Source organism: Narcine bancroftii, chromosome 3 (genome assembly GCF_036971445.1).
Source record: "Narcine bancroftii isolate sNarBan1 chromosome 3, sNarBan1.hap1, whole genome shotgun sequence".
In the NCBI taxonomy this organism is placed as follows: Eukaryota; Metazoa; Chordata; class Chondrichthyes; order Torpediniformes; family Narcinidae; genus Narcine; species Narcine bancroftii.
Window position 1 is genome coordinate 106185071 of NC_091471.1, and position 22447 is coordinate 106207517.

Below are 22447 nucleotides of genomic sequence, written 5' to 3' on the forward strand. Positions count from 1 at the left end.
ACTGGTGATCTTCAGCTCCCTCTTAGCTTCTTAAGAGATCTGGAGTTCTTGTCCATGATAAGGCTGTCTTCATATAACAAAAATAAACACTCAGAAGAGGTCTGGCTTACTTTAAGGCCACATCCTCCTTCTTCAGAGAATTCTGTCAGTCTTCTTTCTGGTTTCTTCTTCTGGTTTCTGGTTCTTCTGGGCTTCTAATGCCTCTGCCTTCGGATATATATACCCTTCTTCTTTGGCTTGGCTTCGCGGACGAAGATTTATGGAGGGGGTAAAAAGTCCACGTCAGCTGCAGGCTCGTTTGTGGCTGACAAGTCCGATGCGGGACAGGCAGACACGGTTGCAGCGGTTGCAGGGGAAAATTGGTTGGTTGGGGTTGGGTGTTGGGTTTTTCCTCCTTTGCCTTTTGTCAGTGAGGTGGGCTCTGCGGTCTTCTTCAAAGGAGGTTGCTGCCCGCCAAACTGTGAGGCGCCAAGATGCACGGTTTGAGGCGTTATCAGCCCACTGGCGGTGGTCAATGTGGCAGGCACCAAGAGATTTCTTTAGGCAGTCCTTGTACCTTTTCTTTGGTGCACCTCTGTCACGGTGGCCAGTGGAGAGCTCGCCATATAACACGATCTTGGGAAGGCGATGGTACTCCATTCTGGAGACGTGACCCATCCAGCGCAGCTGGATCTTCAGCAGCGTGGACTCGATGCTGTCGACCTCTGCCATCTCGAGCACCTCGACGCTAGGGATGAAAGCGCTCCAATGGATGTTGAGGATGGAGCGGAGACAACGCTGGTGGAAGCATTCTAGGAGCCGTAGGTGGTGCCGGTAGAGGACCCATGATTCGGTGCCGAACAGGAGTGTGGGTATGACAACGGCTCTGTATACGCTTATCTTTGTGAGGTTTTTCAGTTGGTTGTTTTTCCAGACTCTTTTGTGTAGTCTTCCAAGGGCGCTATTTGCCTTGGCGAGCCTGTTGTCTATCTCATTGTCGATCCTTGCATCTGATGAAATGGTGCAGCCGAGATAGGTAAACTGGTTGACTATTTTGAATTTTGTGTGCCTGATGGAGTTTTTCAAGCTTTGTTGGGACCAAGGAAAACTGCCTCAGGATCTTCGTGATGCCACCATCATCACCCTGTACAAAAACAAAGGCGAGAAATCAGACTGCTCAAACTACAGGGGAATCACGTTGCTCTCCATTGCAGGCAAAATCTTCGCTAGGATTCTACTAAATAGAATAATACCTAGTGTCGCCGAGAATATTCTCCCAGAATCACAGTGCGGCTTTCGCGCAAACAGAGGAACTACTGACATGGTCTTTGCCCTCAGACAGCTCCAAGAAAAGTGCAGAGAACAAAACAAAGGACTCTACATCACCTTTGTTGACCTCACCAAAGCCTTCGACACCGTGAGCAGGAAAGGGCTTTGGCAAATACTAGAGCGCATCGGATGTCCCCCAAAGTTCCTCAACATGATTATCCAACTGCACGAAAACCAACAAGGTCGGGTCAGATACAGCAATGAGCTCTCTGAACCCTTCTCCATTAACAATGGCGTGAAGCAAGGCTGTGTTCTCGCACCAACCCTCTTTTCAATCTTCTTCAGCATGATGCTGAACCAAGCCATGAAAGACCCCAACAATGAAGACACTGTTTACATCCGGTACCGCACGGATGGCAGTCTCTTTAATCTGAGGCGCCTGCAAGCTCACACCAAGACACAAGAGAAACTTGTCCGTGAACTACTCTTTGCAGACGATGCCGCTTTAGTTGCCCATTCAGAGCCAGCTCTTCAGCGCTTGACGTCCTGCTTTGCGGAAACTGCCAAAATGTTTGGCCTGGAAGTCAGCCTGAAGAAAACTGAGGTCCTCCATCAGCCAGCTCCCCACCGTGACTACCAGCCCCCCCACATCTCCATATACCCTTAAACTCGTATGAAATGACATCACCAATGAGGTCAATCTTAATTCCTCAAAAACGTGGTCAATTATTGGAATTTTAAACAGTTACCAACCCCAGTTTCTTGTAAATCATGTGATCATCATACCTGTCTTGTAGATGATACTACTCCAAAAGATTTCCTCTCTTCTGTTTCAAAGGCTTAAGTATATTACTCACAAGGCTCTGAATTTCACTTCTCTTGTTCAAGAGGCCTTAAGTTGTTTCATTTAAAAAAAAGCCAGCTTCCTTCAGCAGTTTTTATTGAGTACTTAAATAGTTCTATTTTTTATAAAGCAAACACTGCATTGTTCTTGAACAATTAAGACCCATTTCAAATCCATTAGCTCTGTCTTTCTAGATGGCATGACTCCAAACTGACACTGCTCTGAGTGCTATGAGGCTTTTGCAAAACATGCTGCAGCCTGTGTGTAACCCTGTTCCAAACCCACTACATTATTTAAGACATATTTATAAGAAATACAACTTCACCTTATCCTAAATATTACTATTAACACAGATGCATTACTGTAAATACTTTGTTGAAGTTGAAGGACGCTGGGATTTCCTCAAGTTATGGAAGTGACTTTACAACTGCAGGCTACTTTCCTTCCCACTGGTTGGTGATGATCTGACCAGCTACTGAAATGCCAGGAAAATCAGAAAACTGTTCAATACAAGTTCCTTCCTCCCCTATTGGTCCTGCTTGGGACATACAGAGGCTCTGAATGGGTTTTTGGACCACAAGTGAGCTAAAATTTGGAGATCAGGCATTAAGCTGGAGTTAACACCAATCAAATCAAACAGCATTTTATTTACTGATGCCCAACAGAAATATGTGCTAGTCTAATCACTGTGTGGCAATGGACTGAAATAACTTATTAGCCTCATTCTTGATGCTTGTGGGATGTGCTGAAGCAACTTATTAAATATGGGACAGTGAATTATTTCCTTGCAAATCTGGAGCTACTTCCTGGCCCTCCTCCTAATCTCTCGGGTTACAAACAGTAATGAGTTTTGCTTATTTGACAGAAACATGTATTTGATCATGTGCCATTCATACAATATACTAGTTCTCTTACAAATCATGGAGTATTGGCAATGCATCCAGGAATTCCCAGGACACAGCCAGTGACCATCACATAGTTAGAAGCACCTTGTGACCAGGAAGAGTTAGGAAGTAGGACTTGACAATGACTGATGTCCTCTCAGTCCCTAAAACCCACCTGATGCCAGTCTATAAGGGCAGCCATCTGATCAAAATAAAAAGATGGCAGCAGAGTGAGGAGTGTGGTTTATGTTCAGGCCTGGATTGACATACAGATCAGGACCCCAGTATAGTAGAGACATCAGTTTAGTGTCAGATCAGATTCGCACCTGTGACATCACTATTACCAACTCCAACATTTTGTAAGCATTTCTATTACCTAGAAATTTCATGCATTTCCCTTTTGTATCACACACATTTACTCATGTTATCAAACTTCAGGAGCTTCTCCGAAAGTTGTCTGTTAATGTTGCAGAACTTTTGTTGCGCACAAAATTTCTTCCTTATACTATCAGCAAATTTTTTTGTTTTTCTTTCTAGAACTTTGAGAATTTGAAATGCAGCAATATTCTAGTTCTGTATATCATTTGCAAGTTCCAGTGCTTCACTCTTCAAAAAGAGTTGATCCCTTTTGAAATGTGTGTATTTCAGAAAATGGCAAAAATAGGATCTATATAAAAGGTAACACTTTAATAGCAAGTTGAAATTTCCTATTTTAAATTTTCTGAATTCCCAGTACTTTGTAGATCTTAATATATGCCTGGAAGGGACCAGAAGAAAGGGATTGACCTGTCCAGTTTTAATGTGAGGAATAACTGTCCAATAGGCTTTTAAGACAATGAAAATCCTAGATAAGAAAGCCAATACTGATGTCTAATACTAACTTGTAATATCAGATCTTCTATCCCAGAGGGGGAAAAAACAAAGAAGTCTGTTGCCTGCTTGGTATTGGCTCCTTTCCAAAAGTTTCTTTATTGGAATACTGTACTATCTATTACACAGCACAAACTTGCACATTCTCAGCTGGTCTCTGGATAAAACATGTACGTGTTTCAAATAGAAAATGTAACTGGACAGATAAGTTTTTATCTGAAATAAAAATAGAATCTGTGAATGCTGGAAGTATTTAGCATATAGGGCATTATCTGTGGAGAGAGAAAGAGAGTTAACATTTACACCTGCACTATTTGGACTTAGATCATTATTTAACTCAGAAATGTTGTTCAAACTAATTATGAAATATTCAAATAAAAAGAATATACAGGAGGAATATGAATTTAATTTTCTATTGTTTCCTTTTTTCCTCCAGAAGATGAAAATAAAGCATTGAGTACAAAGGCCTATTCCCAAGTATTTGTGTTGACAAACATTTTGGATTGGTTGCCATGAAAACTGATCACATATTCTGAATATACATAAATGTGAAATATTATATAGTAAACCCCTTGGTATCCAGTACCTATGGGGGTTGGTTGCTTGATATTGCATGTTGCATGCTTGGCAAAGTAATAGCGAGGCTGGCAACTTTAAACTTCCATATATTTTACCAATTTTATTTTCTGCAATTTTTTTTTACAAATTCTGCTGGTTGCTTGAATTCTGGACAACAGAGGTTTCTACTTAACTGCATAAAAGTTGTTAAATACACATAATATGAGTGAAATTGAGTTAATAGCAGCCTTGGAGAGGCATTGGGGAGAAAATAATAATTAAGGTTAGCTTAACAGTTGAGGGGAAGAATGTTGCAAAGCTCTACTATAAGTACTAAAGTAGATGTTACTAGAAATGTACAGATTGATTTACAATATCTTGCAAGATCACAAGGTACATCTGTAACAGTATAATAGAGTTACCATGCTGAGAAAATGTAATGTATTGCTTAAGTCAGATGAGTACAGAAAAGAGGGCAAAGCTGATCTCAAGTGAAAAAGCAGTATCTTATAGCATTCTGGTCCAGAGTATTTCAAAGTAGGATCCTGAAAAAGAACACAAACCAAAAAACCCTTTTTTTTCTACATTTCCAAATAGTGGAAGAATAAAATTACTGTTTTCAAACATTAGATTTCATAATTACAGTATATGTACACTGGAGGGGACGGCACATGATGCTGTAAGATTCCTAACCTTCCTGGTGAATTAGTAAAAAGGTGCTGTTTAATAAATGTTTTGAACTATTAAAAATTTAAAAAATGTATTTGAAAACACTTATATAATACTTTCAAGATGCCTATGAGGAATAATAAAGTAGCTGTTGGCTTACCTTGAGTCTGACGTAATGAGAAGGCAAAGAGAGACTGGAGGCCTGCTGTGAGTCAGAAGTAGGTAGTTAGCACCCAAGCTACTCCCTGGGTGAGTGATCCTGGCGACGGGACTTCTGCTGTCATTGTTCTCCTGCAGTGTCAAAGAGATGGTGTGGGAGAAGAACTCAGAAGTGCAAAGTCCATGCGTGAAAAACTGAGGCCTTCAGAAATGCCGTGAGAGGAAGAAAAAGAAGAATCAGGCTCCCAATGGACCAGCAGTGAAGAGGAGGAAGATGAAGAGGAAGTTCAGCTACTATGAGGAGGAGGTATTAAAAGAAACACAAACTTTTAAAAGTAAAGGACATAACCAGCATTGATTTATTAATAAAAGAATTTCATGAAATGAGAAGAGAAATGAAAGGAGAAATAGATAGATTTGTGGATGTTGTTAATAAGATGAAAAAAATGATAGATAGGAAAATGAAGAAAGTGCAGGAAGATATGCAACATATGAATGGCAAAGTTACTCGAGTGGAAGATTCCAACACTGCTTTAATTATGGAAAATCAGGAGCTTCAGCAAAAGGTGGACAAATTGGAAAATTGAAGTAGAAGAAATAACATCAAAATAGTGGGTCTTAATGAAGGAGTGGAAGAGCAAAATCCAGTTGTTTTCTTTGCAATAGTAAGTCAAGCGAACTTTGATCACCTAGAGATTGAAAGAGAGCACAGAGCTCTTAGTCCAAAGCCACTTCCAAATCCATGGTCTGCATTAATTAAGTTACTTCGGTATCAAGAAAGAAAAAAGATCTTGACATTAGCAGCAGAAGGGGCAAGAGAAGGAAAGGTCCACTTGAGTATTTTATCCCAACATACGTGCTGATTTATTTAAAAAAACAAGAGAATTCAATCTAGTTAAGTAGATCCTTTGGGGAAAAGGATATCGATTTGTACTGTGTCATCCGATAACTTGGAAGATTTTCTTGCCTGGAGGTGAAAATAAATTATTCTCAAGCTTTGGGCAGCAGAAGAATTTATGTAAGATCCCCCTAGAGTTCAAGGGAATGAAGCTATCAAATAGTTTTGATGGACTAATACTATTTTTCAATTTATGATGAACGGATACTTAAAAATATTGTGTACTTATTTTTCTTTTGTTGATTTTTAAAAATTAAAGATATTTTCTTTTTGAATTTTATGAATTTCTCTCTTTTACGTATATATTAAATGATTAAAGATTAATTAAAGAATATACCAGGGGGTTGGGGGAGGAGATGAGTATCTAACTTTTACTGTATCATGTGGGTAATTGTGACTTTGGTTGCAACCCGTAAAATAGAGGGAGTTAATGTTGGGTATTATTTAACCAACACTCATTGGGTGGGGGGGGGGGGATGTTATCATTAATATATAGTTATAAATGTAGCAATATCCATGCTCCAGAAGTACATTTGTTTTCTTTATCTGGATTGCTGGACAAGGTACCAGATATCCACCATAAACTGGATTTTGAATAAAAGAGTCAAGGAAGGAGGGGTCGCAGGCAGAGGCGGAGGAAGGGCTGGATTAGTAAAATGAGTAATATTGTGAAAGTTTTAAATTTTAACGTTAATGAGTTAAACAGGTCGCTGAAAAGAAAGAGTGTGTTAGCACATATTAAGAAAATGGGAGCAGGCTTAATTGAGAAAGAACGTTTGAAATTTAAAAGGGACTGATCTGGGTATGTGGTAGCTTCACTGTTTAATCCTAAGGCAAGAGGAGTGGCAATTTTTGTGTGAAAAAAATCTTCGTATTAAATACAAAATGTAGTAATAGACCCTGTAGGGAGATATATGATATTAAATCACCAAATATATAAAGAACCATGGATTCTTCTAAATCTTTACACACCAAATGTGGATGATGAAAAATTTATACAGGAAACTTTTTTTGAATTTATCAGAGGCACATGAGAATATTTTAATAGGAGATTTCAACTTCTGTTTGGATCCAATCTTAGACAGTACTATGAGAGGAATATCAAGAGCTAAAGCAGCAAATGCCACGTTGGTTTTAATGAGGGACTTAAATAGAGGTGCCAAGGAGAATTCATACAAGAGAAAGAGGCTATTCTTTTTATTCAAATAGACATGACTCCTATTCCAGAATTGTTTTATTTCTGATTTCAGCACAATTACAGGGCAGGATATTAGATGCAGAATATAAAGTGAGAATATTGTCTAATCATTTGCTTTTATTAATGACAATTGCAATGCCAAAGAGAAATCGGTTTATAGATGGAGTTTGAATTCATTACTATTAAAAAGACCAGATTTCTGAGATTTCATTAGAGAACAAATACAGCTATTCTGTGATATAAGACCTATTTCATTATTGATGCAAATTACAAGATTCTTGCTAAAATACTGGCAAATAGGATGACTAAGTTATTGCCTAAATTAATAAATATGGTCTAGAAATGCTTTGTTAAAAAGGGACAATCGGACTACTTAGTATTATACATTTGGCACAAAAAATGAAAAGATCTATGTGTTGCGGTGGCTTTAGATACAGAAAAAAAGCAAATTGGAATGGGATATTTTGTTTAAAGTTCTGGATAAATTTGGATTTGGTCATACATTTATAAATTGGATTCAGTCATTATATAATAATCCTAATAATGGAGTAACTAATGGACAGATATTTACTCCATTTCAACTGACGAGATCAAGTAAACAAGGATGTCCTTTTGTGGTGAATCTCTGCTAAGCTGTCAGTCTTCCCTTCAGCTAGCCTTGCCTTAATAACATTGGCTGTGCATTATCTCTACTGTTAGGGACACTCCCCTTGGATTTAACTGTGTATGCACCCATTGTTTTTCATTATTGTAACATGAGTTTCTGCTAATAAAAGCCATGATTATTGTTTGACTACATCGGCTTTGTCAACTTCATCAACTGGCACTTCACTTTTATCTCCAGCTTCATTTGTACTAGCTATTAGCAGAAGTAAATAGAAGTGTTCTAGAAATTAAGGGATTTAAGGTTGGTCAAGAAGGGCATAAAATTAGCTTATTTGCAGATGATGTTTTAATATATTTGACAGAACCTGAGACTTTCTTAAGGAAACTACACTTTAATTTAGAAGAATATGGTAAAATCTCTGGTTATAAAATAAATTGGGACAAAAGTGAAATTATGCCTCTTACTGAAGGGGATTATAGTTACTGTCAAATAAATACTCAATTTAAATGGCCAAAAGATGGAATTAAATATTTAGGCATCTGTGTAGACAATATTTTTTAAAAATATATATAAATTTAATGATTTCCATTATTCAAAAAAGTTGATTTAAAAATTGATGACTTTACCTATAACATTAATAGGAAGGGTTAGCTCTATAAAGATTAATATATTCCCAAGAATTAAATATGTCTTCAAACCTTAACTATATTATTGCCACAAAAGTTTTTTTCAAGTATTAGATATTCATGCAAGGAAATTTTTTTGGAAAGGTAAAATGTCATGAGTCTCTATAGAAAGATTAACATAGAAATATGAAATAGAAGGTTTACAGCTTCCTAACTTTATGAACTACTACTAAGCAGCTCCAATGAGATTTCTTACATCTCTCTTTGAAGGAGTAGAAAAACTGGCATGGGTTAGATAAAATAGGAGAGAGATAGCAGAGGAATTTATATACGAAAAGAATTCAAAATTATTAATCAGGTTTAAAGAGACATCATTGCTAAAACATTTGATTACTGTCTGGAAAAAATAAATGACAAAATTGGAATTAAAGGAAGTATATCACCTAAGATGCCTTTAATTCAAAACCAACTTATACCTTTTTCAAAAGATAATTGATTTTTAATCATTTGGTTTAGTAAGGGTGTTAAAAATACTGGAGATTGTTATGAACAAGGCCAATTAATATCTTTTGAACAAGTGAGGAATAAATATGGAATACCTAACAATACTTTGATATTCCAGCTGAGGAAAAGTTAGGTTTAGAGATGCAGTTACCTATTTGTAGGGAGGTAGAAACTCTTATTAGGAGAGGAAATATTAAGAAATTAACTTCTGCAATATATCTTCTATTACAAAAAGGGAACTAAGAACAAAACGTAAGTTGAAATTATCAATATATCAATTGAAATTTGTTAAAATAGCATGAGCAGTAGCAAGGAAGTATATGGCAGTGATTTGGAAATTGAATTTATATATAGGCATGGGAAGATGGAATGCAGAAATTCAAAGCTGCATTTCTTTAGAGAAAATTACATATAATTTGATAAATAAATATTCTATATTTCTGTGAATTTCGAGCCCATATATGCAAACTTTAGGTATAAATATGTAGAAATGAGTTTCCAGCCTCTTGAGACCCGTGTAAGCTTCTTCCTTAAAATGAAAATTACCATATAAAATCTATTAAGTTCCAGTGACACCCCAAGCATTCCAAGGTACCATATTTATTTTATTAATTTTTATTACTAAATGTATTATTCTTTACAAACACACCACACACACACACATATAATATATATATATACACACATATATATAGATATAATTATATATGCAAATAATTTATATTATATTACTATATATTATTCTTTATGAGAGGAAGGCAAGCAGGGGTTGGGAGAGGGAGAGAAGGGGAGGGGCTATAACCATCATGCAATGATTGAAATTTTGTTCAATTTAATCATCTATCGTGATGACGATTTATTAATTACATGTATATATAAAAAATTAAATATTTTTTAAAATGTGTGCACTGGAGACATGAACTGCAATGAAATGCATGCACTTTCCACCCAAGTTCTTTCCATGTCAAAGTGTGACAAAATTTGATAAGAATGCATCTTGGAGTCAATGCTATAAGATGATATATGAAATGACCTTAGTCAGTGGAATGGTTTGATGAATGCCAACCTAAACAAAGTTGGAGTCAATGCTATAAGATGATATATGAAATGACCTTAGTCAGTGGAATGGTTTGATGAATGCCAACCTAAACAAAGCATGATTGAAAAATAGAAATTGGATTATTTCCAAAATGTAGTATTCTAAGGTTCAGCCAAGCCCATTTTACGATACTACTATTGCATAAAGTTAGTTTGCATTTATAGAACATCTTTAATATACTGAACGATCCTAAATTTCTTCACAGAAGCGATAACAAATACATTTTGACAGCAAACTGCTTAAGCCGTGATTGGTACTTGTGATCAAAACCTTGATCAAAAATGGACCTCTTAATGAGTGCCTTAAAGGTGACAGTGAAATAGAGATAGGTTTGTATTCTCAGAAATCCAGAAATCTCAGATGAAGGGCTCAAGCCCAAAATGTTGGTTAAAAATCTTAATCTTTGCTATATAAAATACATTGTGTGACCTGCAGAGTTTCTCCAGCATTGAGTTTTTACTGAAATCTTAGAAGCGTTTGGAACAATAGGAGGAGACTGCAGTAAAGTGCAGGGGGAAGTAATGGAGATACTATTTCATAAATCATATTCATTCTGAAGTTATCTTGAATTTGCATAACAATGTAACTCCTATTCAGATAACTGGTATCAACTCCTTTGATGCTGCCATATTGTGTTTGACTGGTGAAATTAATATCTTTGCTCTATTGGTTCACAAATTAGTTACTATACAGATTATAATTGGCAATGTTTTGTTCATTCAAAGAGGTTAGAGCTGGAACAGAAGGAGAATATCTGCAAGATTTTATGTAAATAATTACATGCACGTAGCATAATAAAATAGTAGTTACTCATAGATTTCTGGAAATGTGCTGTTCAAATATTTGAATCATCTATCGTGGCCTCAGATGTCTCAAAGCAATGCACTTCTAAATATTAGTATGTAGCGGCGGCTACTCTGTTACTGAATGATCTCACAACCAGACGGGTTGAGTTCAGTGAGCAAAGACTCGTTTATTGAAGTCTGCCTGGCTGGTCTTATGCTTCCAGTCCGGACCTGGCTGAGAACCCTGCCGGGGCCTTGACGTCGCCGGGGTGTCACGTGGGCCACAGAGTGTTGGCTTCTGAGCCTGATGCCGAGGTCGGGGAGAAACCCCCGATGGCGCAATTTTGGCCGGCTGCCCCACTGCATGCGTGACATGCGGGGCCGGTTCGCCTGCCTAATGGTGTGCCGCCACAAGTATTAATTTTTTTTGTAATAAATGTGAGTTCAACCCATTGAGCAGATACTCAGTCAATTATCACTCCCTTTAGATTGTAAACAGTACTTCATGCATTCTTTGTACATTTCTGGACTTTATTATATCTTGCACAATGTGAAAGATGTTTCCTATAGCGGCAGCTGAGGGGCGGGACTTCATGCTTGAATCACCCCTGTGATTCCAGCCAACTACGCGTTCCATGGGTCCATGCCAAGATGGCGCTGGTCTCCCTTCATCTCGGGGATGAAGTCAGCAGACTGTGGTATGTGTCGGGAACGTCATGATGTAGCTCTGCCCTTAAGGCACCACATTGGTGACCTCGACAGTTCAGATGTCTCTGAATCCTAGACAATGGCAAATGAACCAACTCTGAGCGCTGTTGCTGTTAAGTGGCTAGCTTTCTAGCCACACAGACCACGTGTGTGGTTCATCTAGATGGAGGCACAATTCCACCTCTGCAATATTACCAGTGAAGCTAACAAAAATTGGTATGCTGTCGTGTCGCTAGACGAGGAGTTGGCCACTAAAGTCGAACTATTCCTGAGCAACCCTCCAGCAGAAGGTCAGTACAAGGTGTAAAAGATCCACCTCCTATGAACTTTCTCCATGACCGAGGAAAGAGGGATGGGCATCCTCAACCTAGATGAACTCAGGGAGGGGTCCCCCTCCAAGCTAATGACTGAAATGCCAGGGCTAGCCAATGGACATTCCAAGTGCCTGATGTCCAATGCTGCCTTTATACAGCGCCTTCCCTGCGATATTGCCTTGTTCCTGTCCGACGTGGATTTTTCTGACCCTCATGCGGTAGCAGCCGAGGCAGACAGTCTATTCAGAGTTCCCAAGACCTCTGTCCTGACAGTCCAACAGGTCACAGCAACCAACGGAGTGACTATGTCGTCCACCTCAGCAACCGCCCATAACCCCAGACAGGCAGGTAGACCCAAAGCCCAGCAATAAGACCGGTGGTGTTTCTACCACAGAAGGTGGGGCCAGAATGCCCGCATTTGAGTCCCACCATGTACCTACTTGACTAACAACCAAGGAAATGGCACTGCCAGTTGCCAGTAATGGCCACAGCGGTTGACAAACACACAGGCCTCTTCTGCGCTGTCGACCAGATCTCCAGACAAAGAATTTTGGTCGGCACAGGACCCAAAAGCAGCATCCTGCCTCTGAACGCCTTTGAATGGGGAACACAGGCCAAGCAATTCAACCTAATTGTGGCAAGCGGAACACCTATGCCCAGCTATGGCAGCAGGTCAGTCTATTTGTTACTGGTGACTCGACTTATCGGTGGGATTTCACTATCGCAGCCATATGCCAACTGATCCTAGGGGCATATTTCCTGAGGGCCAATAACTTACTGGTAGATGTGTGCCACCGCCAGTTAGTTCATGCCTCCACTTTCCAGACATTCCCACCCTCGCCTAGAATGCGGCCAACCTTGCATGTACAAACCCTAGCTACAGACAACTTTGCGAAAGTCTTAACTGAATTTCCCGAAATCCTCACACCAGATTTTAATTTGAACACCCCACCACACAACGTCCATCGTTATGTGACAACCGAGGACACTTCCCCCTCCCCCGACTGTCTACAACAGGAAGCTCCAGGATTGTGGTCTTACCGTCAACTCAGCCAAGTGTGAATTCAATAAGGACACTATTGACTTTCTCGGGCACAGAGTCACATTCGCCGGAGAAGCCTTGTTGCCAACTAAAGAGGCAGCCATTCGGAACTTTCCAAGACCCTCCACCATCAAAGTTTTGCATGAGGTTTTGGGCATGGTGAACTTCAACCATGTTTTGTTCGCACGGCTGACAAGATATTGTGCCCACTTTTCCACCTCTTCTCAGACAAACGAAAGAGGAGGCAGAGACAGCATTCTGGGAAGCTAAGGAGGCGCTAGCTAATACAACCATGCTAGCACACCCACGCATGGACCCACAGCAGTTGGAGCAGTCCTAGAACAGCGAGACAATGGCCACTGGCAGCCACTTGCCTTTTTCAGCTGCCATATTAAATATAGCGCCTTCGATCGGGAACTGTTAGCACTTTATCTGGCCGTGAAACACTTCCGCCATTTTCTATAGGGATGGCAATTCATGGCATTTACCGACCACAAACCCCTCACTTTTGCCCCATCGAAAATCTCGGACTCTTGGACAGTGAGACAACAGCAACAACTGTCTTTCCTTTTAGAATTCACCTCCGACATTCAATGTGTTGGGGAAAGACAATGTCATTTCATAAACCCTCTCCAGACATAAGATCAGCTCCATCACTGGGGCCCTGGACTTGAAAGCATTGGCCACAGCCCAGCAGGAGGATGCAGAGGTGCAAGCTTTCTGGACCACAATAACAGGACTCCAGCTGCAAGAAATCAAAATGGGCCCAGAGAGAACCACACTGCTCTGCGACATTTCCACGGGTAAAGCCCAGCCCCTCGTACCAAAGCGTGGTGCAAAAGACTTTCTGACCAGGTACATAGGCTGTGGCACCCATCGATATGGATGACAATTAAACTTATGGCATCCAAGTGGATTAAAAAAAGCAAGTCTCGCAGTGGGTAAAGACCTGTCTGTTTTGTTAAACGGCCAAGGTCCACAAACATACCGAGGGCTCGGTACAGGACTTTCCCCTGACCACCCAGAGGTTCCAACACAAACACATTGATATCGTTTGACCTCTGCCCATATCATGCGGCCACAGATACATCCTCAACATGGTCAATTGTTTAACCCACTGGCCAAAACCTGCACCCATGGTTGATGTAACAACAAAAACTTGTGCCAGGAATTTCCTATCTATCTGGGTGGCACGTTTTGGGGTACCAGTGCATATAACCTCCGACAGAGGTGCAGAGTTTACTGCCTTGTCTCACCACTGTGGCACCCGACTCCATTTCACCACGGCCTACCACCCACAGTTCATTTTTCAGAAAAATGGCGCGTTTTCACAGAAACCTGAAACAGGCACTGTGTGCATGACTCACAGGACCGCAGTGGCTGGACACACTACCCTGGGTGATGCTGGGGATACGGACCACTCCAAAAGAGGACCTGCAACCATCATCAGCTGAGCTGGTTTACAGCATGCCCCTGTTGGTGCCAGCCGACATTTCACCATCGCCCTCCAGTATCAACTCCACATTTTTGAATGAGCTTCAGCGCTTGCGCCAGTGACTCGGGGCGTTGGCCCCAATTCCAGTCACAAGACATGGCTCAGCACCCACACACGTACTGGTGAACATCGACTAAGTAGGCTTTGTGTTTGTCCACTGCCTGATACAGGGAATACAGCTGCACATCCCTACATCAGTCTATACAAAGTGCTGAAAAACAATGGTTCCACCCTGTTCTTGGACATTGGGGGCAAACATGAACTTTATACTCGGGATTGACTCAAAACCACCCATGTGAATACAGCTGCCATTTCCACCTCCACGTCGCCGTGATTGCCACCCCCCCAAACATGCTTGAATCGCCCCCGTGATTCCAGCCGACCACGCATTACGGGGGTTTGCGATAAGATTGCGCTAGACCCCCTTCATCTCGGGAACGAAATCAGCAGACTGGGGTATGCATCAGGAGCGTTGTGATGTCACTTCTGGTTTTGGGATGGCTGAACCAGAGGTGACATAAAAGTTGCCTGTAAAACTGATTAAAGCAGTTTTTTTGCTGACCACTACTTGAGTCAGACATTTTGCTTGTTGCTCTGCCCTTGAGGCACTATATTTCCAATATATCTGAGCAAAAAAGTGATTGATCAATATTTTAAGTGCTGAAAATTCTAAGTGAATTTGAACTTGACGAAGTTTATTGAAGTCAGCATCAAGTGTTTGAAATAAATTATGAATTTTGATGTGTAACAAACAAAACAATGATAGTAGCAGCACATAATCTGAAAAGATTAAAGATTGCTTGTCCGATAACTTCAGTGTTTAGATTTTTGTGCTTGATTAAATGGAGGATGTTCAGAATTTGTTTGTACATTGAAAAATATCAAGTGTTTGTTTTATTTTATTAGAGAGAATAACGGAAGTGAAGACAGACATCTACGTAACCAGCTTTGGACCAGTTTCAGACACTGACATGGTAAGGAGGAATACATTTTTGAAATTAAGGCATTGTTTACTAACTGGCTATCAGAGCACATTGTCCAAGGGACGACTTTCATGAGGCACTACTCCAACTGTAACACTGATCCAGGAGGCTAGCAAAATAAGGGCTTTTTTGCCTTTCTCCCACCACCCCTCTCCATCAACCCCAGATCTGAAACAAGACTCTATAATATTCTGAGTTCTCCTGACACCTGGTGCAGAGACTGACCTCCCACAGGCACATTAATTTAAAACTTTAACATTTGTTGTTCACCTGCACTGACATGAGCAAATAAAAGTGGAATTAAATCCAAAGAAGAGGCTTTTCAAGTTGCCAGAAATATCAGCAGGCTTGAGGTTTGGAAGCATATTAGAAGCAAAGATTGGAAGTGACATTTTAGTCTCAGAAATTTCTTTCTTCAAGAAGTGTTGACCCCTTTCCATTTTCCTAGCTCGAAGAGCTGTTAATGGCCAGTTGTTGATACAATCATAGTAGAGTTCTGCCTGTCCCGCATCGGACTTGTCAGCCACAAACGAGCCTGCAGCTGACGTGGACTTTTTACCCCCTCCATAAATCTTCGTCCGCGAAGCCAAGCCAAAGAAGAGTAGAGTTTCCTAAATGTCTTTATATTAACAGAAGATGGGTTAATGAGGATCGGGCAGGAGAATGTTGTTGAAACAGAATATCTTGATGAAGGCGGGTAGGTAGAGCAATTGCAAAGTGCCAAATGCTGAATCATTCTCCTTTTCTATGACAGGGTCTTTTCCTGTCCTTTAAGTTGGTAAAAAGTTTCTTAGCTCACCTACCTGGTTAGCAATATTCATCTAATTGTCCTGAAGGAACATGAAGCTTTTTGCCTTCTGAGTACCAGCTAATATTTAACAAGAATATTTATATTTTGATTGGATCCAAGAACTGATAAAGGTTCTGAGCTATCAATTGCTTTTCACTAATTGCTTCCAGATGGATCTGTGGAAATCGCAATGAGACTCTGCCACACTCTTGGCCAAAGAAATGTGGTTTATCCCATTGAATATGAGATTGATTTCACATTTATGGTGGCAAATATCATCAAACACCATGATGCTCTAGTTGCAGTCTGGGGTGCTGAGCTCTCAGCTCAATTGTGTTAGAAGCCACTCACCTTGTAAATTGAAGGCTGAGGAATTGTAGCTAACAATCTGCAGTTGGCTACAAGATTTAACATTATATCTTGACTAACAATAAACCTTCTTTAGTTTCAGGCACATTTTACAACTACATAATATCAATTCCATTTCCTTTGTTCAAACAAGTTCCAGGAAGTAAATAACATGACCTTCTTTTTCTAAATCACCACTCACTGCCCTTTAACAAATGATTATTTTCGAAGTATTATCTTGCTAGGCAACACTTCATCCATAGAGACGAAGAAACAGAAGCATGATGTGTGAAGAATATCAATGGATATCCTGTATGCTTCGGCCATTGCCACAAAACAAATCTAAAAATATTTGCCAAATAATTGATTTCAAACAGAACTGTTCGAACAGTGATTAAATGAATGGAAACAATAAAAGGGAAAGGGGATTGAATTTCCAGGTGTTACAGTTAATTGATAATGGAGTGGAAATTTATGGGTCTACATGCTGTTGTCACATTACCGATGAATGGTCCAAGCAGCCTCAACTCTGATTAATTCTAGCATCACTCAATAATAATGCAATTTTGTTTTATTCAAATGTTATTATAACTGAAATATTGCTTGCAGTGCAAACATGTCCAATCTATTATAAAACTTCATTTATAGTTGCAAAAAATGTGAATTAATCATTAAATCTGTCACACAATAGATTAGTGATATGATTTAATATTATATTGAGTGCATCATATGTTACTGAATTTATTAATATTTCAAAATTATTCACTATTAGAATTGTGTGCTGGAACTACAATCCTGCCACTAGACCATCAACGAAGGGCAGTGCGGAGGGTGGGGAAAGATTTTCCCCTTCTGATTTGTGCTCCTGCTCTGTCAAACTCTGTCAAACAGAGTCTGAATCTAGAGGGCACGGATATAGAGGAGAGAAACTGAAAAGTGATCCAAGGAGTATTTTGTATATAGCATGGTTAATATCTGGAATGAGCAGATATTAGAAGCAAAGATTGGAAGTGACATTTTAGTCTCAGAAATTTCTTTCTTCAAGAAGTGTTGACCCCTTTCCATTTTCCAAGCTCGAAGAGCTGTTAATGGCCAGTTGTTGATACAATCATAGTAGAGTTCTGCCTGTCCCGCATCGGACTTGTCAGCCACAAACAAGTCCTGTTCCTTCAGGACAATTAGATGAATATTGCTAACCAGGTAGGTGAGCTAAGAAACTTTTTACCAACTTAAAGGACAGGAAAAGACCCTGTCATAGAAAAGGAGAATGATTCAGCATTTGGCACTTTGCAATTGCTCTACCTACCCGCCTTCATCAAGATATTCTGTTTCAACAACATTCTCCTGCCCGATCCTCATTAACCCATCTTCTGTTAATATAAAGACATTTAGGAAACTCTACTCTTCTTTGGCTTGGCTTCGCGGACGAAGATTTATGGAGGGGGTAAAAAGTCCACGTCAGCTGCAGGCTCGTTTGTGGCTGACAAGTCCGATGCGGGACAGGCAGAACTCTACTATGATTGTATCAACAACTGGCCATTAACAGCTCTTCGAGCTAGGAAAATGGAAAGGGGTCAACACTTCTTGAAGAAAGAAATTTCTGAGACTAAAATGTCACTTCCAATCTTTGCTTCTAATATGCTTCCAAACAGGAGGTAATGGGGGCAGAAAGGTATTTGGATACAGACTTAAATAGGATACAGGTCTAATCCAGGCAAGTTAAATTAGCATAGAAAGGCATTTCATCTTACATGGGTGAGGTGTACAGAAATTAACCATTTCTGTGCTGTATGCTTGTACAATTCCTGCTATGCGAGTCCTTTCTCTTTTTCACATATTGTAGATCCAGCAAAATAGACACCAGCACACTTATGTCATAATGAACCATTCAGATATAATTTCAGGACACACCCTCCCTGGATTTTTCTCCAATTAACTGGGCTCCCAATCAATTACCAACAAATCAAATTGGATACATTTACATAGATTGCAGTATTTATCCTGAAACTAAATCTCTAATTTTTCCATACACGATGAATGCATGGGATTTCTAGATTAGCTTGATCCAGTCTAATTTGGAAAGGATGGTATTAAAATTGACATTGATATCATGATGTGGTCGCTCTGTTGTTCCAACCTGTGCACATCTCAAAGTGATTGTGATGGTTAATTTCCCAGGTTCATGACTTGTTCTAAATGTTTGCAATAATGTGTTGGGCAGAGAATTAAATGCCCATAGGTCATTATTTCTTAGTAACAATTCCTCAAAACAGTAGATTTCCTTGGCTATAATTTTATTTTAATAAACACTGCACACTAAAAGAGAGTAGTACCTAGATTAATGCATTATTTATTCTTGTCTGCTCCTTGATATGAATCAATAGGTGTTCAGATTTTTTGATAAGAAGGCATTTGAAGTTTGTGAAAGAATGTGACACTGAAGCAAATGATTGTATTGACTGGCAGATCAGGTTCTGGGGGAAATGTTTCTTATGTTGTTATATATTAAATTACTTTAATAAAATGAATAGACATCTGGCCTGATGCATAGGAGTTCTTAAGAAACTTTTAAAATCATAACCATAATACCTTTCAATCCACAACAAGTCCGTTTTAGATTTTCTGTTTCATATGGTCTTTGATCCTGCTGGATATTCATTGAATCCAAAATGAGAATCCAATTTTTGATGTTAATAATGGTCGCTTGTTTATTTTTATTTCCCTTCAAACAGTGATAAAGTTGTTCTATGGAAATACAGATGAATTCCTGTCATATAGGGGTTACTGTGGTTTCTGGTGTTGAGGCCAGCAGAGATAAGCCATGAGCATATTGAATGAAGGGACTGGTGCCCTATGTCTGCTCCTCCTCTATTGTGTTCTTCAGTAATTTTAAGTTCTTGATGCTCACATAGAGAACTTAATCAGCAAATCAGCATTGTTCTGTGTGGCAACAGTCATAATGTTGAGGACTAATTAGACATGTGTTGCAGGATTTGTTTCTAGTATTCACAATACATTCTCTGATCTGCACTCGTTCAAACTGTACTGTCCGGGTCTGCAAATATTGTGCAATACACAAAAGCACTGGAGAAGCTCAGACTTTCCTGTTTAACTCCACATATTGTGCTTCTTGTTGCTGTTGTTATATTTCTGATTTTTTTTGTAGGCTTTTTGCCTCCATCATTTTGCAGTTTTACTTTTATATTTCTTCTTTACCATTGGATATAGGTCACACATGTCAAACTCTGGCCCGCGGGCCAAATTTGGCCCGCGATATAATTATATTTGGGCCGCAAGATCATTTCAAAAATGTATTAGAGGTGGCCCGCCCTGCAGCAAGAGCCGATGCTGTTTTTTGGTAATGTCACCATTGTAACACGAGAAATTGTAACGAGAAGTCTGTCGATGTCATCAGCCGGCAAGCCAGTTGGAAGGCTCCCCGCACAACCAGTCACTTCTCCCACCTGTCGAGTGGAGCGGCGGATTGGCGAGCGCCTGTGATTTCCTGTCGGTGCAACGGGCATGGCAGGCTGCGCACGGCCCCCGGGCTGCGCGAGCCCCGCGTGACTGGCACCGGACGGCCCTTCCACAGCGTGAGCGCACTTCTCCCGGTCGCCACAGCCTTCAGTGCTTGCACCCGCGCGGACCCCAGGGTCGGCTGGTTCGGCCCTGCACGTGAAGAGAGAGATGGTGGCTGTCCGCAAAGGCTGATTGGCAGCGCGCTGGGCCTGAGTGGGTGGGTAAGCAGGGGTGGGCAGAGGGTGTAGGTGAGGAGTAATGGGCAGGGGAAGTTATGGTGGTGCGAGGGGCAGTTAGAGGGAGGGATGAGTAGAAGGAGGGGTGGATAGGGAAGAGGTAAAAGGGGAGGGGCAGGGTGAGTAGGGGAGGGGTGATTAGAGGGTGAGAGACGGGTAGAGGGAGGAACAGGTTGAGGGGAGAGGCAGTAGAGGGGCGTGTATTGGATGGGGTGGGTAGAGGCAGAGCGAGTGGAGTGAGGGGTGAGTACCTGGTCAGGTAGAGGGATGGTGGGTCGAGGGTGAATAGAGGCCTAGAGCCTGAGGAGTGAGCAGGAAATGCTGAGTCCTGATGCAGGCCAAAATGGACACAGCCTATGAATGCTGACTACATCTCCACAGGGACCAAATATGTTTCCCTCTTGAGCTACCTACTCCTGACCTGTAACATTATCCTCCTAAAGTTATATCCTAAAGTTTAACATTACATATGTTGAAAGAAGAGAAAACATGCAGATGTTGTTGAAAATTTTCAATAAATATTTAGTTCGGCCCTCGACTTAGTCCAAGTTTTTAATTTTGGCCCTCCGTGAATTTGAGTTTGACACCCCTGATATAGGTGATACCTGAAGTGACTTCAAGTGGTGAAGTTTAATTGCAAAATAATGAGGGATGCAGTGCAGGTTGCAAAGCTCCCTTGGGGTTGCATCCCAGGTACTGCCAGGGATGTGATCTTTCTGGTTTGGAGAAGTCATTATCACAGTGTGAAGAGAGGAGGCTTAGCGAGGACTATAGACTGACAGTGAAGAGCAGGAGGCATCTGAGGAAAGGTTACATACTCAGACAGCAGTAATAGAAATTAACCAAAACAATGTTATATTTAAAATAATATTTTAATTTATTAATCAAAAATATCTAATACCTCATCTAATATATTTAAACTTAATCCCCAAATATGCACACCTATACATGTGAGTGTGTGTGTGTAAAATATCCCAAGCCATTACAGTTCAGGCCCAATTCTGGAATGTCAGTGCAAAGAAATGTTTACGAATGAAGTGGGAGAGACGAGGGTGAAATCTTTGTTGGTTGCTTCCCAAGTGGTAGTCAACACTTCCCTTTTCCTTTTCTAGGAGAAAAGAAGCTAGTGGCTTTCAGAAAGCTTCCCAGAACTCTTTTGTGGGTCACTCAAAATGTGACCTTCCCTTTCTGGTCAAGGCATGGTATACTGAGGCCCCTTCAAAAGTGACCTTTCCTTTGGCCATCAGACATATTGTCCATTACCACATAAGGCCACTTCAGCACCATATTACTTCAAGATCTCCTGCTCCTGTGCTACCTCCTTAAAATTGTCCCTGATCAAATAGACTACTGTTTCTTTATTATGTTGGACACATGGTCTCTGCATCTGTGTTCCAGGGCCTTCCTCTCTCTTCAAAAGTAGCGAATTTGAATACACTCTCTCCCTAGACCATCAACCCACAGTTAATCTCCAAAGCTTGCAGATTTGCAGCTCTTAAATTGACAGTCCCAGCTTAAATGAAAATGAACTTTGAGCACATAATAGTTAGTCAGTTGCATTGTACAGCACACATAACCATCATTGACAAGTTAAAGCAAGTGTGGTGGAAATGTGCAATAGAGAAAATATTTATATGGAAGTTTTTGTTAAGTATTATTAATAAATTTAAAATGAGATTCTCATGATATATTGGAGAATAGTGTATCTTATAATAGACATTTTTGTTCTGTGTAAAAAATATAATGGGGTCATTGACTCCAAGTGACTAAATAATTTTACATATAATCTGATGCATGTAACAGGATAATTATATATTGGTTAGATCTGTGTTCCTGGTATTCAGCAGTATGTGGAAGAGCCGCACTGGGTTTGGCAGCATTAAATGGATCTTTGGATGATTTGCAGCTCAGTTTGCATAACCCCTCATCATTAATTATCCCTTTTCAGTTTAGGCAGAACTCGGTTGAATCTGAGACCATTGTATCCTCCATGGGGTCCACTACTAGAAGTGAAAGAAATAGTGGATGTTTCCTGATGATAAAAGACATCAATTTGTTTTTTT

General features: G+C 40.1%; 1 protein-coding gene across 1 annotated transcript in view; it reads left to right on the forward strand.

The window, feature by feature from the left end:
- The window catches only part of LOC138756704 (gamma-aminobutyric acid receptor subunit alpha-2-like), a 184203-nt gene that overhangs the window by 31847 nt on the left and 129909 nt on the right, over window positions 1-22447 (forward strand). Inside the window, exon 4 of the mRNA XM_069923092.1 lies at window positions 15415-15482. Coding sequence (XP_069779193.1) covers window positions 15415-15482 — 68 coding nt within the window. The remainder of the gene's footprint in view (window positions 1-15414; window positions 15483-22447) is intronic.